Genomic DNA, 13,536 nt, shown 5'->3' with positions numbered 1-13,536 from the left:
TATACTTGCCATCAGCACCAGTGTCTGCTTCTTACAGCTCTCTGGTGATTATGACATGCTTCCAGGATCAGTGACTCTGACTTAAGGAATTAAATTATTAATTCATTATCAGGAGAATTAGGCTTGGGGGAAAAATCCATCACCTGGACTATTTTCAGGAGCTGGAGGCAAGAAGCAATTATCCAAAAAAAAAAGAAAGAAAGAAAGAAAGAAAGAAAGAAAAGGAAGAAAGGAAGAAAAAATAAATCACACAAACACTAAAAAGTGTTTTGAAAAAGTGCTTTCAGAATTTACTGTACAGGTTTTTTAACAATTTATTTATATGTTGGCTTCTACATGCTCTTACATTTGTTTAAACATTTATACATATTCTTTACAATTTGTACATATATTAAATGGCTGTATCATAAACATTGCTCTATGAGATTTTATAAAAGAAAAATCAGGTAGGGAAAATTACTTATAAAACATTAACAAAACCCGTGATATTAAAGAACAAGAAATTCTCATATTCACGTTCATCTGATTTCCTCTTCTACTTATTTTTTGGTTTCATTTTATTTGTGCTGGCCCAAACTTTCCATTTTCTATACTATAATCACTAGGTCAGGAAAATGAAAGCAGTGGGGATAATGTCGTAAGGCAACTGTGGAGGACGGACACGCTCATCTGCAGGAGGAAGATTGTGTCTGTGAGTGTTCAGATTTAAAGCTGACAGTCTGCGAAGATTAGGTTTTGCTTTATGCTGTTAACTGGAGTCCTAGTGATCACAAAAATCCCATCTGAAGTTTCGGATGTGGTCAGGAAGAACATCACTCTGAACTTCTTACACACAGAAGCTCCCGGGATTACTGGGCATTATCCAGGTTGTCACCCTTATCAGTCCCTAAACTTTTCCATCTGGGGGGATGGAGAGGTCTACTAAGCTGTGCTTTTCATGTTTTCAGATAACACCCCCGGCCCGCTTGTCTACTATCCAAATCAAGCGGCAAATGACGGCCCTCACAAACATGTCTCACTACCTCTGACTGAACAGCTGAAGACTCCAATTCGGGGTGAAGCTCTGGGGGAGCACTCCTTCCTGAGCACAGGACTCAGCGCAGTGGCGCCATCCCTGGGAGCAGAGTCGGAACATTGTACAAATACCCCCAATGTTTTCAACATACTCCGTCTGGCAAGAACCATGCCTTAACCAGGCTTGGGAAGGAAGCCCTCCTCGTGGAAGGGGACACTCAGCAACGTTCCTGAGGGAAGCGGGGGCAGTGAATGGGATCCTCAGTTTTTGCCAAGCCGCGTGCTCTCATGGCACACGTCACGTGAGCACCCCTCCGCCCCGAGCCACCGTGACGGCGCCAGAATTCCCAGGAGCCCCTCTTTGCTTCCTCCCTCCTGGAAACAGAAGCACTGGAGTCGTAAATATGTCACTGAAAGGCATGTAGATTTTCCTAAATAGATAGGAATCCCACCGGACTGGAAAGAGTTATAAAAATATACAAACATATATATTTTTTATTCTGGTATATTTCATATTTTTAAGAAAGCAATTAGTAATTATCCGACATTGGGTAAGACCCAGGAGATCATGGACGACGTAAAAATTACAATTTTATGTAAAATATCAGTGGGGGAAACCCCTAATTTTCCATTCAAAATTCTGATAACTTTAAGTACTTTCCAAAAATAGAGACAATTTCCATTGTTTTAAATAATGGAGGTGGAAACGAACCAAAGACGACTATCCCTACGTAACTGATCCATTTAGGTTGGTTAATAAAACAGACGCAGTTTTTTGCAACTCTATTTCTTTTTGGTTTCCGTTCTTTCGTTCCTTTTTGTTTTTGATGAAGGGGGAAAAAAAATAAGATTGCATTGCCCAAAGTCAGGAGGAAGCACTTCGGAGTTCTCTTCGTGTTCCGGTGTGTTCTACATAACCGGGAAGCGGCCGAGGGCCTGCCTCAGCTTTTCTGCAATCTGGTGAAGAAACAAGACAATCTTGAGCTACCAGTCCCACTAGGACCCACGGCATCCTACTCCTGCCATCTCTTACGAGTCAGACACTGCAAGCATTTCAGACTTGAACCGCGCTAAGCTTCTAGTCTCCTCCAGCACCAACCAGCCGGGGGGCCCTCCCCAAACCCCAGATGGTGCTGTCAGAGGCGGTGCCCCCAGCTTGCAGGAAGCCCCCTTTCTTTCTGGCACGGCCGGTGCCTGTCTCAGCAGCAGCATTTCCAGAGCAGGAGTCAGGTGGGGTGGGGGTCGTGCTTGCCAAGGCTCCCCTGTGTTCTCGGACACCCGTGCACTCCCGAGCCCCCGCGGCCGAGCACACCGCCCGGATCCCACCCGCTGCGGGTCCGCCGTGTGTAGACCGTCCGCGCCTCCGTGATAAAGCCAGTGCGGGACCGCAGCTGGGGCTATGTGCCCAGGCCTGCCCTGAGGACACAGATGTCACAGCCATTCTTGGAGCCAAGTAACTGGAGTAAGTCCTTAGGATATAATAGGTACTCAATTCATGTTTGCTGCATGAACAAGTACGGGAATTTTAGTATTTAAGGGTTACTTTCTCATAGAACTGTTACTTCTAACGAGGACAGTGATTAAAATGCACGGCTTTCTATTTTGAGTCACAATGTCATTGATAATTAAACCTCACTTAGGCTTGAGATTATCTATCAAATCAACATGATCGGAGTTTCAGAAGTTGCCCTTCAACGCTCTTCTCACGTCGAATAAATGCAATCTCGATTCTAATGCATGAGACGCAACCGCACAGCACCAGCGGTTACTACACAGAGAGCCCAGGCACCGCACGCTGTGAGCGATAAAAATGCTTCAGGGAATTCCTTCTGGAAACTCAGGCCAAAATCAACTGCTTCCAACGCACAATTCACACTATGCAGCAAGCACACTGATCACAACTCCCTTTCAAGAATTTGCTGTTGGAGACTGACATTTTCCACACTGTTTTGCTGAAAGAGGACACGTGCACACATAGGAGTGTGGGGCTGGCCTACCATCATTCTGAACACACACGCGAGAATACCACGGCAACAGTGGAACCCTGAGTAAAAACATGGCGGCCAGCACATGGTCAATGATACAGTTACGGAACCTGCCTTCAGATGTCGAAGTTTCCACTTACACGCTAGATCCCTGTTTTCTGGACACTCTGGTAAACAACCAAATTACTATGCAGACTACAAAAGTTTACGTTTTTGTGACTGTTTCCTAAATGTCACAAACCTAAATATTTAAGGTTTCTCTCTCTCTCTCTCTCTCGTTTTCTTTCTGCAGTTCCTTTGGTGCACAATGAAAGCTCATTCATGAAGCCTGCCCGCGGTGCCAGGCTCCATCCCCAGCTGAGAGCTTGCAGGGCCAGGGGCCTCCTGTCCTTCACTGTCCCGGGCACAGAGAAGCTGTGGGGGTGGGGAACCTCCCAGTAAGGACTTCTAGGGGCCTCACAACCAGCGTCAGGACCCCTTCTTGCATAAGAGAAACCTTTTTTAACCCAGTATGATTCAAAAAGGAAAAGGCAGATATAATTAAAAGGGATTTAAAAAACCCCTGCTCAATAATTAACCTCTTCTGGTTTATTACATAGGATTAAAAAACACAAGCAGATTAACTTTACACGGTCAGAGTTATGTTACCAGGAATCCTCCTGTGTGTGTGTGAGTGGGTGCGCACGCACGCATGTGCTTGCATGCAAAGGGCCTGGGGAGGCTGACTTACTGTTTCGTAGAATTGCACCTGTTGCTCCAGGTACAGGCGGATGACGCTGTTGTAGTCATAGATCCGGTTACTATGGAAGTGATTCATCTCGGCTACAACCAAAACCAAAATATCAATCAGCCCCCAAACTTCCACAGACAGCGCCAGCTTGCTCTGCTCGGTATCATCTGGTTGGCTTCAGGGCAGGGCCAGTTCCTGACAAATCACTTTATAAAGAAGCTAGAAAACTCATCTGAAAATAATCTGAGCGCAAACAATACTCTCCAGCAGAGGGATGACTTTTGTTGACTTGCAGAGGAGATACTGTGAACCCAACACAATCCCCCACATGTGGACTTTGTTCTCCCAGAACAGATGGAGCAGGAGGCCGACGTGGTGGTCACTCTCTGCGGACGTCATCTGTGATGCAGGACCCAGCGAGGCACCCGGTGGGCCCTGGTCTGTTCCCTCTTGGGTTGGGTTTCTTTGGGTGCCCTTGAAAGGCTGTATGGGTGAGTGTGACGCAGGGGGACCCTCTTCTGTATGGAGCTTCGCTGCTGAGCATCAGGGCTCCCAGAACCCAACCTCTTACCAGGTGAGAGGATCTGGACACCTGTTCTTCAACTCTGCTGAATATATCTATTCACAGAGGACTCCCTTACTGAATTTGTCTCTCGGGACTCGCCCCTAACCCCCCTATCACCAACTCAAGAGAGGCCCCATCACATCGCCACCTGCCTCTTCCCTCGTTCTGAGCACCTGGAAAGCCAGCTGCTGGCATATATTCCTATGAAAAGGGCACTGTTCTGAGTTTTCTATTATCTCAAGTTGTATGAAGCTTCTCATTTATCTGTTTGGAAAACTTCAAAGCCAAATCCCCCATGTCAAACCCTTCAGAAAGATCTTCACTCAGGTTTTCCCATTTCTGCCCCTACTTGTCTTAGTTCTGGAAAACTTGGTCCCTTTGTCCCACTCATTCCCTAGTCCTGAGGGCTGTTCCTTGGAAAAGTCTGCAAACATGCTTCCTTCTCTTCCCCGAGCACCACGTCTTCTTCAGGCCCAGAACTCTCAGACCACAGAGGCAGTGGTCTTCTGCGTGGGCCTTCTGACGTCTGCCCCCCAACCTCTCCCACCCTCTTCCTGAGTGGTGTACCCCCCTGACCCCCACCATCAAACCTTTTACTGGCTTCTTAATGCCCACAGCAAGTCTAGGCTCTTCTGGCCGGCTCTCAAGGACCCCCACCATCACCAACACTCATTCCCCAACAGCCTGTAAGTCGATCTTATTCCTGAAAGCCAATGAGAAATCCTGTCCCATATTTTGTGTGGTTTTGTTCAAACTAGAACATCATTCCCCTTTCTCCTTTGCCCATGCCTGTTCCGTCTGTCCACTGAAACAGGAAAAATCCGTTCACTGCTCCTGTGTGGTAGAAAGCACTCAAATATATAAAAACCATTTACTATCTTCTTTCTACTAACACTCAAATTCTGCCCAAAAATATGTCCAAGCTCCCTTTACATTCTACAGTCCCGGGGATAGAGGTTACAAACTGCTGGAAGCTGAACTTTGGGACCTAACACAGCATCATGATCGGAGCTAATATTAAGGGTTATAAAAGGATCTTCACTGCCTCTGAGAAATAATAAAGACGCACGGGTTTAATCAGGCTGTCATTCATGGCTCGATCAGGGAAAGGGGTTCATTTCCATTAACACTGGGATCCTGCAAATGACAGGCTTGGGAGGGGACCTGAAATCAGCTCTTATTTGCTTAGTTTCTCTCCAGCCAGGAAAACAGCACCTCCGCTGGGGAGAGGGACCATCTTCGCTGGCAGCGCACGAACCTTGCTCGGTCTTACCTTGCAATGCGTAAGACATGGTGCCAACTCGCTTCACCATGTTCTGTTTGTCCTGGGGGGTGATTTTACTAGTTGCGACCAGTTTATCACTTTCTTTCACTTTCTCTATTGCTCCCTGTGAAATACACATGCAACAGTGTTAACAAAACAACGCTCAGAGGATTAGTCATTCGTTTGTCATATAACAATGCCCACATCTTCTACAACTGACCAGCTACTGAACAAAAAAATGTTCCCACAAAGAAAGTAGGAAAGCGCCTAAATATAACTTCCTGCAAGTCACTTGGAAGCAAAAGGGTTGCTATTCTTGAAAAACAGAACTAAGCTAAAAATGGACAGTTTTATGCTACAACAGGATGAAAAGCAAACAGCACTCTATTTCCGTAATGTCTGAGCCCGTGCCGGGACGAGAGGAGCGCAGGGGACGGACGCAGGCATCGGGGGTTTAGAAGGTTGATGAGGGGCAGCCTCGTGCCTGCGCCCGGCTCTCTGTCTCTGTTCGGGGGCATGCTGGCCGCGGGTGCTGGAGCGCGCTGACCGGCAGCTTTACTTTGGTTTCCGGGAGGAGCGCTGCAGCAATTTCAAATCGATACTCAGGCAGAAGTAGGGATACAGCTGCCAAACGTTGCCCCCTCCAGTATCATCACAGTGCTCATCAGAGCAGTCTGCAAAGAAAAACTTTACACTCGTGCATACATCAGTCTCCATGCCCCAAACTCTGCTGCTGACATAGATCCCTACGACAAGCTAACTCTTCTGAGTTGGCTTTTTTAACTGAGATTTTAATTTTTGTTATATTTTTGTTATTCCCCCTCAGTTCTGTGGAGATGTAATTGACATACAGCACTGCATGAGTTTAAGGTGCACAACATAATCATCTGATGTCTGTATATACTGCAGAACGACGACCACTGTAACTGTTGCTGGCAGCCATCACCTCACGCAGTTACAAGTTGGTTTGTTTTCTTCCTTTGTGATGAGAATTTTTAAGACCTACTCCCCCAGCAATCACTATCTCAGAGAGACCACTGCACTCCCAGGATCACCGCAGCATTACCCACAACAGCCACGATGTGGAAACACCTAAGTGTCCATCGATGTTCTGATCCTGACATTAAATTATCTGAAGTTGCACAAGGTTTCCCTTCCTGACACCTGGATTATTAAGCTGAATGCTAAAACGGCCACATGCCAGGGCTGTGAGGGTCACGGACTCAGCCTCTGTAGAGATTCTCCTAGTAAATCCAGGTGCATCACAGTATCCCAGAATACGACAGTTGATAAAATGCCCCTATTCTGAAATAGTATGTAGAGTTTGAAACAGAGAAAAAGGAACCAGAATTGAAATGTGAGGACACCCCAAAACATTTCAAAATTCAGTTTAAAAGTACCGTTATGGTGGGAATTATATAGTTTCCTTATTAGTACAAAAATATAAAATCGATGTTGACCATTTAAATTTTCATTAGGAAACCCTTCGTCAGGCCCAGGGGGACAGAATATCTTACTTCATCTCGACGGGGAAGGGTCTTTGAGGACTTGCCCAAGCAGCTGACAGGGGTCCCACGAGTAAGGGCAAGCAGGATTCCTAATCTTGTCTTGAATTTCAAACAGCATGATTATGTTGTTTGATACCTGACCCAAGTATAGGCATAAAGGAATATTTTTTTCACATTTTTGTTCCCTCAAAGTAATCTTTTTATAGACTCGAAGAAACTAGAAACTACCCATAGTCTAAACGTGTTATGGGACCTCACTATTTAAACAGCCCAAGCAGCTCCGGCCGGTTTCAGAAAGCTCCCCAACTCAGGGCCGTACTGAGCGACTGGGCCCGCTCAGTGGCCATGCGTCATGGCCCTGGCTCACCCATGTCATCTTGTCTGCACTTCTGGGATCAAGTTACCTTGTGGGCGCCGATAATATCAGGGAAGCAGCCAAGGAAACCTTTATATTCATGATTACATTCCATGAGGAAATGGAGATCTTTCTTTGGCTACAACGAGACACAGGTTGGTTATTACTGACAGAGAAATCCAGAAAAGGGTCGTACTGGAGGACTGTATGAGCCAAGCCTCAGGTACGAGTTACTGTATATCAAGGGCTAAACATTCAGCCTAGTTTTCCTGAAAGAAAACAACCCCCAAGACTATTATATTCTCAATCGTAGATTGGAGAGAAAATGATAAAACATTAGATCATTTTTAGGCTGGTTGGTAAAATTAGTTATTTTGAGGTGGCTCAAAATATGATACTGTAGGGGAAAAAACTAGTTAATACTATTTATATACAAGCAAATAAGATGTAATCATTTAATGTCTAAGTTTTAGCAGAGAATATAAATTATTATTAAAAATCTGGTAGTCCTCACCCAATGTAAAAAAAAAAACAAACAAACCTGGTAGTCCTCTTAACTGGCAACTTAATATTTTTCAATTTTTCTGAATTACAATTTTTTTTTAAAAGATTTTATTTATTTATTTGACAGAGAGAGACACAGCGAGAGAGGGAACGCAAGCAGGGGGAGTTGGGAGAGGGAGAAGCAGGCCTCCCGCAGAGCAGGGAGCCCGATGTGGGGCTCGACCCCAGGACCCTGGGATCACGACCTGAGCTGAAGGCAGCCACTTAACGACTGAGCCACCCAGGCACCCCTGAATTATAATTTTTAATAGCTATGTTATGCACAGTTCTAAAAATTAATCTTTTTCTATAAGTAGTGGTAGTCAGTGACCAACATGAAGGTGTGTGCGCATGTGTGCACGTATTTCAAGAAGTCATCTGAGAAACTTTTCTTTAATGTAGGGATTTGAAACAACATTGATGCCTACTCCCCTTAAGGGAATTTATTATCTGTTTTCTGTAAAAAGAACTGGAATCGGACCACTGAAGGCCCCAATAAAAGCCACGTGGCTGGAACAGAGACCTGCCCCTTGCCTGGGCCCGCGTGGGTGCCTTCTCCATAGTGGCTGCTGAATCCTGAGAGCCTGCCATTTACCAGCCGAGTCAAGCAGGCCTCAGGCAGGGCAAGAGTCCAAATGGTGGCGTGAACGGTGCTCTTGCCCTAACATTCCAACCCCCTGATGACGGAGGATGGATCTGAGCCACCGACACTGGAAGGTACTCATTTAGATTTCTCGGTGATAAATGTATCCATCACTCTGGCTTACCCGAAGAAACACTATTACCATACACAGTGAACAAAGATAGAAAAGAAGAGGAGATCTATTTGCAAAGTTTGTTTTAAAATTGGTTAAAGAAACACGTGGGTCCAACAGCGTACAATCTGCACCAGGACTGGGACCGGTGGCCATGGGGGTACCTGTTCTGCTACGAGACCGGCAATTTCTTCGTAAGTCTTTCCTGCTTCCGTTATTGCAGCATTGAGATCGGTTTCGCCTGGAAATCAGTACAGCTACATCAGGGCTTGTGAGTATTTTCTCTTCGTTTATTTTACTTAAAAATTTTATTATGGCAAACACTACGCTTTTCAAAACTAGAGGACAGTGTAATGAGTCCCCATCTACCCATCACCTGGCTTCCCAATGAATAGCTCATGGCCAGTCTTTCTGCACCTGCACCATCCATCCCCTACCTCCCCCTTTTGCTGGCCACATTACAATGCACCCATAAATTCTATGTCAGAGATAAGCACTCTTTAAAAGGCAAGGACAATACCAACATCACACTGGAGAAATGAGAATTGCTCCTGTTGAATTATCTAGTCAGTGGGCAGCTCCCTGGATCTGGAATCGAGCTGGCTGCTTTCAGGACTCAGAGAAAGCCCACATGGCAGAGAGCTGAAGTGTTTCTTCAATCATTAGGTTCTTTCTCCTCCCTCCCTTTTTTCTCGCAAATTTCTTTTTGGGCCGTTGAAGAAACCAGGTATTTGCCTTGGTACCTGCAGCCTGGGTTTTGCTGACTGTGTCTGTGGTGATAACACAGTCCTCTGTTCCCTGTACCATCTAGATCTTTCCTTTTAGGAACGGTTTGCAAAGTGTTGCTCTTCTACTCCTATCACTCCTTTGATCTGAAGCACTTCTATAAAGAGGAACTCTCCTTTATTGACTACTTGGTTACCTTGAGGTATTGGAAGAGAAAAAGCACATTAAATGCTTCTTTCTCTTTACCATTTTCAGAATGAGTTGATCCTCTAACCATTCCCCAAAGGTAACAGATTAACTTTTTAAAAAAGTATCATTGCAAGTCTGGATTTACACATACTTGATAAGCTTCATTGCAGAGAAAGTATTATTTTCACTAATGCTCTTTGTATTTACTGGCCAGTGGAAGGCTTTTCAAATCAGCATCTGGGTTCTGCTAGGAGCTCTGGTTCATCTGGGAGGAACAGTGTTGAGAAATTTCCCTGTGGGGGGCGCCAGAGGTGCTTCTCGTGACTGGATTGGGTATTTCTAGGCCTTTTCAATGAACACAGCAAGGAAAAATATATTTTTTTTAAAAGAGGAAAACCATAATGAGCTCATATGGAGATTTCCAATTCAAATTTAGGACTTCAGGATTTTTCATAATGTATTTTAAAACTTTTGATTTTTGTTTAGCTCTTTCATTTAAAAAACTTAGTTCCTAAAAACAGTAACATAATTACGTATTTGCTTTACCCTACAATATGTAAAATAGTTTTAGAAGTTTTAGAATAACAATACCAATATTTTATTGCTAACTATATAATTACTGAAAACAAAAGATTTTTGAAGTCTTTTTGACTTTAAGGAATCTGCTACTAGGGATGTAGAATCATTGATATAATGTTTTACGGTGATGTGAAGTAATCCTTCTCTACGTGGTTATGCCTTCATCCTGATGTATCAAGTGATTTATTTTGCTTTTTAGGGATTTTTTTTTTCTTTTACATTTTAAATTTGTTTTCTAATAATAAATGTAGAATAAATATAAATGTAAAACATCCCCATGGTTCCAAAGTAAAATCTGTAAAACTAGATAAAACCGGAGGTCTAGCTTCTACACCCGTTCCTCTTCTCCGCTCCAGATAACCATCTAAATATTTTTATCCATTATTTTTCCATGATAATCCATAAGAAGTGCTTCATGGATCTGCACAAAGGCCATGCGAATAGTCTCTGTGTTGTTCCAGTATCAGTTTCTGTACTCAGAGAGGGAGCATGGAAGGTTTTATTTAACATAATCCGAAATATTCTTAGGAACCGGAATCCTCTGAATTACTGCAAGATCAAAGAGTGCAGCACTGCCCCACGTCACCAGCACGTCTGAGCAAAGGAAGACGTGATAAGACACAGCACTCAACTCTGCTGACCCTCATTTGCCTTGAAACGTGAAAAGCTAGTCTGTGGGCACTTGAGAAGTTCTTTGAAAACAAGATCTCTAGGAAGTTGAATGATATTCCCCGTAAAGCACATTACACTGAGTACTTTTAATACTTGACAAAGTGCCGTCTGCAATGTGAATACTTGATAACACACGGACTGATAGCTCTGAGCAGGGAAAACAGTAAGGAAGCCACGCCAAGTGAGGCATGGCTGGGAGGGATCACATGGGTGGGCGCTGCGGAGAAGGCACAGCATCTTCAGGGTCCTCTCCTACTCCACCTCCCCTCCAGGATGTCCTCATCCTGCCGGGGCCTCCCCCACAACCCCCCCCCCACAGCCCTCTCTCTATCCTGCCTTTTTGCCAGGTTGCTCCGGGCTGAAGTTATACAGATAGAAAACTCCGGAGAGAAGCTGATCATTTGGAAGGTACGCAGATTCTACTGAAATTTACAGAACGAGAAATATATGGAAAGACTTATGTACAGTATAAAGCTACAAAGGACGTCTTTAGGACCCATTTCCCAGATTACCAACTGTTTTCTCCTCCCCCCTTTTCAAGACTTTTGGTTCAATTATCTGTGCCCTCTATTAATATCACATTTAGTGAAGGGTGAGTGGTTTGTCTCTCCTGGCATTGACCCGGAGAACAAGGGAATTGCTGTTTACAAATTCTGTGTTCTAGCTCTGAATGGTTTTTAAGTTTTCTGACTTCAAGAAATGGAAGTCAAGTCTGGGTCCATGCTACTGGAAGGATCATTGTTAGGCTTACAATCTCACCTTGGAGCGGTTCCATTTCCAGTTAGCATGGGGACAACTGCCAAGACCCTTGCTCTCAATGTAATAATACCAAATAAACTAAACCATCATATTTCTCTGTAAAGTCACGGAAGCACTGTGGGAATGAAGAAACCCAAAGGAACTCAATTCAGAAAGGGCTGAGCCTTGCACCCTAGGCAAGCTGTCGGGTCTGGAGGCCGGGGGAGAGCGGAGGAAAAGGGCGCCTTCCACAGCAGAGGGACTTGGCTGGGACGGGAGGCTCTGCTCTGCTTTTACCAGATGCATGGGGGCTGGTATGAGGGACCAGAACCTGGGGGAGCCCCAAATGCAGAGCCAGTTCTCCCACAGGGGTTTTGTGCACTAAGGGGTGATGGCGGGAAGCGGGGGCAGGGCTGGAGGACAGAGAGCTCTTGGGGGGAGGCTTAAGGAAGGCGAGATTCAGGTGAGTTCTGACATGGGACACTGATCGGGGTCCAGCATCTTCAGAACACAAGCTCTCCACCCGTCAAGATACTAGAGAAGCACAAAGATGAGAGTGCTCTTGGGAGTCCTGCCGGCACCTAAGCAATGGGGGTGGCCCTACACTTGGCTCCTCCGTCAACCCCCTGTGGCACCCTGGCCAGGAGGCTGATCGTTCCAGGTCTACGTTCCTCATCTCGAACATGAGGGGGCCAGATGAACTAATCCTCAGGGCTCCCATCCAATCTAAAAGTTGGGATTATAAGACACAATTCAGCCAGGACAAAAAGAAATATTCTTATGTGGGAGCCCCAAATCTTCCATTCTGGTGGGAGACTCATTTCTTGTTCCTAAAAATGCTCAGACACTGACCTCCACAGACTGTCTTCCCTATCAGAATAAACACCATGGCCAAAGTACCAATTCTGCCATTTCTGTAAGTGATTGGACACATGTAAATTTAGTAAGTGCCACTCACCTGACAAATACTTTTACTTGCTACCTGCTCCACTGAGCAAACTAAGCAAAAGTAAACCAAAATAGAAAGGAGAACAGCTAGCTTGTTCTCACAAGTGCTGTCAATGTAAAAGTACAATGAATCCGAGACACCACAGGTAAGATGCACAGTATGGTACGTAAGACGCCCCATACACAGCTGAGAATAGTTCTAGGTCACGCAGAGACCTAAGGCAACGAGAATTTGTTACTTAGTCAAAATGTTCCCTCCAAACGGCCTTGACAAATTCCGGCCTTTGTAACAGGAGGACCTGACTTCTGAGGTTGGAAGAGACATGAAAGCAAGGGCAGAGGGTGACTTATCATAGCTGCCTGTTCCAGGGCAACACAAGAGCGGTCTCTGAGCGCAAAGAAAGGCTAAGAAGCTAGCAAGAAACACAGAGCACAACCACGCTCCACTTTTCTCAAAAGTAGTTAAGGTGAGGGTACAGAAGTACTGAGTGGGGCAGCCTAGCCGGCTGAAGTGTCGGTGACAAAGGTCCCTAGCTGCAGAGTTTCTGTGTGCTTCCAAGAGCCCGAGGGGGTGGCTGGTCCGCACAAGACACTAAGGGCCCGAAGAATAAATAAATACAGCCGTACCTTGATAACCACTGGAACTAAACACTGTCGCTAAACTCTGCAAGGCCTTTCCTATCTTCTGATATTCCTTGGGTAACGCTGAAAGAGAAAGAAGAAGACATTGTTAACTAGTCCTCTGAGCAAACAGGAATGGGATTTGACTATTTCCTGAAAGTGATTACTTTTGTCATAAAAGAAATTGGAAGTGACTCAAAAGAGTCTATATTCTTTAATAAAATCACTGGCTTTTTTAAATTCATGATTTTTTTCAAAGAAATTTATTAACTGATTGTTCAGTTCGTGGCCGGATGCTCTCATTCCGAACTACCACCCTGGCCCCACATCCTCACTCACAGCGT

At 45.0% G+C, this 13,536-nt stretch overlaps 1 protein-coding gene across 1 annotated transcript in view; it reads right to left on the bottom strand.

Annotated features, from left to right (window-relative positions):
- Positions 1 to 265: 265 nt before the first annotated feature.
- The window catches only part of LOC118001802 (sorting nexin-9), a 61,280-nt gene continuing 48,009 nt past the window's right edge, over positions 266 to 13,536 (bottom strand). The window contains exons 15-20 of the mRNA XM_034991945.1: positions 13,199 to 13,276; positions 8,884 to 8,960; positions 7,471 to 7,560; positions 5,568 to 5,682; positions 3,730 to 3,821; positions 266 to 1,971 (exon numbers count right to left, since the gene is read on the bottom strand). Coding sequence (XP_034847836.1) covers positions 1,924 to 1,971; positions 3,730 to 3,821; positions 5,568 to 5,682; positions 7,471 to 7,560; positions 8,884 to 8,960; positions 13,199 to 13,276 — 500 coding nt within the window. The 3' untranslated portion in view covers positions 266 to 1,923. The remainder of the gene's footprint in view (positions 1,972 to 3,729; positions 3,822 to 5,567; positions 5,683 to 7,470; positions 7,561 to 8,883; positions 8,961 to 13,198; positions 13,277 to 13,536) is intronic.

This window comes from Mirounga leonina, unplaced genomic scaffold, assembly GCF_011800145.1.
Source record: "Mirounga leonina isolate KUSES-001 unplaced genomic scaffold, KU_Mleo_1.0 Mir_54, whole genome shotgun sequence".
NCBI lineage: Eukaryota > Metazoa > Chordata > Mammalia > Carnivora > Phocidae > Mirounga > Mirounga leonina.
Note: the sequence above shows the minus strand (reverse complement) of the source record. Positions and strands in the feature narration are given on the sequence as shown.